The following is a 2738-nucleotide window of genomic DNA, read 5'->3' on the forward strand; positions in this document are numbered from 1 at the left end:
CTGGTTTTTCTTTTTGAAAATTTTATATAAAAAATACTAAATTTTATATGTATATTTTTAAATACATATGTATATGTATAGATATATCTTTTATTTTATTTCTTAACTACATATTTTATTTTATAATTAATTCAATATATATATAAACATATTACATTTACAGAAAGAAAGAATGGACGATCGTCCCAAACGGACTATTGTTAAACCGCGACGATTCCAGACAACATCTTCGGACGAAGCGGATTTGGGAAGAAATAAGGCGATGGAATTGCAGGACAAACAACTAGAAGATGATGTCGCTGAGTTACGGGGAGTATTAGAAGATCATTCTCCCAATTTAAACACACTACATGCTCATCAATCATTCACTCACACACAACCTACAACCAATCATGACCATCATATAAGACATGCTAGTGACACAACACACTCATTAACTAATGTACATTCATCAATACACACTACACAAGCATTCAATATCACATCACACTCATCAACTTACACACAACCATTAACAGTCACTCACACAACACAAGCACCTTTTATGCATCAAAAAGCATCATCCTACACAGGGCAAAATTTTCATTCCATTCATACAACGCAATCATTTACACACGAACCACATGCTACTTATACACAACACATAGGTGGTAACCGATTAAATACACCTGAAACTCAGTTGCCGGCTTCAAACATCTGGCCAACTCCAAGTTATTTGCCTTCATCAACTCAAGGAGAATTTTATAATGTGAGACCAGAAATTCAGTGAGTATACATTGAATAAAAATTATTATAATTGAAATATATGTACGCCATAGTCATATACAAAAATATAACAAATATTTATAGAGCTATACATGGAAAACTGGATCAATTAGCTTTGGAAGTTCAGTAAGTTTTAAACGTATTACATAAATAATATCAATTAATATATTTTTTAATATATTATATTATTTATATATTGTATATATAATATATATATTATATGTTATATGCTTTTTACAGAAAAATACACAAAACATTGAATACACTATTAACAAAGATGAATAATAGCCAAAGACATGTGCCCGAAAAGCCAGCATTTTTGCCAATTTCATCTGTTGCAGATATAGAAAATTTTGAAACTGCCAATGATGAAGAGTATATGAAATTAGTAAGTAAAACAAAGTTTTATCGTGTGTATACATATATATATATTATATATATAAGGTGTTACGGCTAAGATGTCTACGTGCTCGTATACAGGTAGAGCAGGTTAAATTGAAAAGGAAAGTTATAAACCATTTTATAAAATTTGCAATAATTTTTGAGTAATAAATAAAAACCTCTGGACAAATGTACGCACGAGAAGTAGTAGGGCGGACTCGTGCATGTTAAATGCACGGTAACAACGGTGAGCGTCCGATAGCAGGAGGTGTAGTGACATACCGAAAAAAAATTTACACAGTGAACGGCGAGCTTCAGATTATGCTGACAGCTCGTCTCTCACCGTTACCAGACTAAACAAATAAGCCATTTAATATCTGCTGAGTTCAACCTACCGCATTCCTTATGCTCATTCGCTCAGATATTTTAATTAATTTAATTAATTACTCGATAATTATTGAAAATTTTACAAAATGGTACATAACTTATGTTTTTCAGTTTAACTCCCTCTATCGGTATATGAGCGGATAGACACCTCATCCGCAATACCTTGTATTTATGTATACGTGGTAGGGTCAAAAAGTTCCCGGAATTGGTTAATAAAAATTTATTGAAAGTATGTATAACATTTTTACCTTATTTTCCTTCAAATTACTCCCCTCCTGCATCTACACACTTATTCCACAGTTCATACAATTGTTGGAAACACTCCTGAAAGCCGTTTTTCGAAAGTTCTTTCAACCGCTTCGTCGCATTTTCAATCACTTCTGACGAATCTGCAAAACGTTGTCCCTTCAATGCCATTTTCAGCCGTGGAAACAGGTAAAAATCCGGTGGTGCAAGATTAGGAGAATATGGAGGGTGTTCCAGAGTGGTAACTAAAAATAATTGTTCTTGGCAAGGTATTGCTTCACCATTTCGGATCGATGTGACGGGGCATTGTCATGCAACAAAAACCAATCATTCCCTGCCCGTTCAGGTTTTCGTCGAATTGCATCTCGTAACCGTTTTAAGATCTCTGTGTAAAATTCTTTATTGACTGTTTGCCCTCCAGGAATAAATGCATAATGAATCAAACCCTGGTAATAAAAAAACACCTCCAACTTTACCCCGGCTTCTGTCCAAGCGAAATTTTTGTTTTCTTGGTGAAACAATACCTTGCCAAGAACAATGTTACCACTCTGGAACACCCTCCATATTCTTCTGATCTTGCACCACCGGATTTTTACCTGTTTCCACGGCTGAAAGTGACATTGAAGGGACAACGTTTTGCAGATTCGTCAGAAGTGATTGAAAATGCGACGAAGCGGCTGAAAGAACTTTCGAAAAACGGCTTTCAGGAGTGTTTCCAACAATTGTATGAACGGTGGAATAAGTGTGTTGATGCAGGAGGAGAGTATTTTGAAGGAAAATAAGGTAAAAATGTTATACATACTTTCAATAAATTTTTATTAACCAATTCCAGGAACTTTTTGACCCTACCACGTATGTATATAATTCTAGTAAACTTTACATAACTAGGGTAACTTCGATATATACGCCGCACCTAAGGAAGAAACCTAATTTATTAAGTTTTATTTACAATACAATTT

General features: G+C 34.1%; 1 protein-coding gene across 1 annotated transcript; it reads left to right on the forward strand.

The window, feature by feature from the left end:
• Positions 1-114: 114 nt before the first annotated feature.
• LOC105564342 lies at positions 115-2062 on the forward strand. The gene is made up of 3 exons (XM_012016650.1): positions 115-765; positions 850-891; positions 1006-2062. The coding sequence occupies exons 1-3, from the start codon at positions 173-175 to the stop codon at positions 1220-1222; spliced, it is 852 nt and encodes a 283-aa protein (XP_011872040.1). The 5' UTR covers positions 115-172; the 3' UTR covers positions 1223-2062.
• Positions 2063-2738: the final 676 nt, after the last annotated feature.

This window comes from Vollenhovia emeryi, unplaced genomic scaffold (genome assembly GCF_000949405.1).
Source record: "Vollenhovia emeryi isolate VEMERY1.0 unplaced genomic scaffold, V.emery_V1.0 DF944022.1, whole genome shotgun sequence".
Classification (NCBI taxonomy): Eukaryota; Metazoa; Arthropoda; class Insecta; order Hymenoptera; family Formicidae; genus Vollenhovia; species Vollenhovia emeryi.

Bases quoted from the DNA above. Each gene is read 5' to 3' on its own strand.
- LOC105564342 (XM_012016650.1), top strand. From the start codon at position 173: ATGGACGATCGTCCCAAACGGACTATTGTTAAACCGCGACGATTCCAG. The intron at 766-849 runs GTGAGTATACAT...AAATATTTATAG, and splicing joins AATGTGAGACCAGAAATTCA to AGCTATACATGGAAAACTGG. The intron at 892-1,005 runs GTAAGTTTTAAA...TGCTTTTTACAG, and splicing joins CAATTAGCTTTGGAAGTTCA to AAAAATACACAAAACATTGA.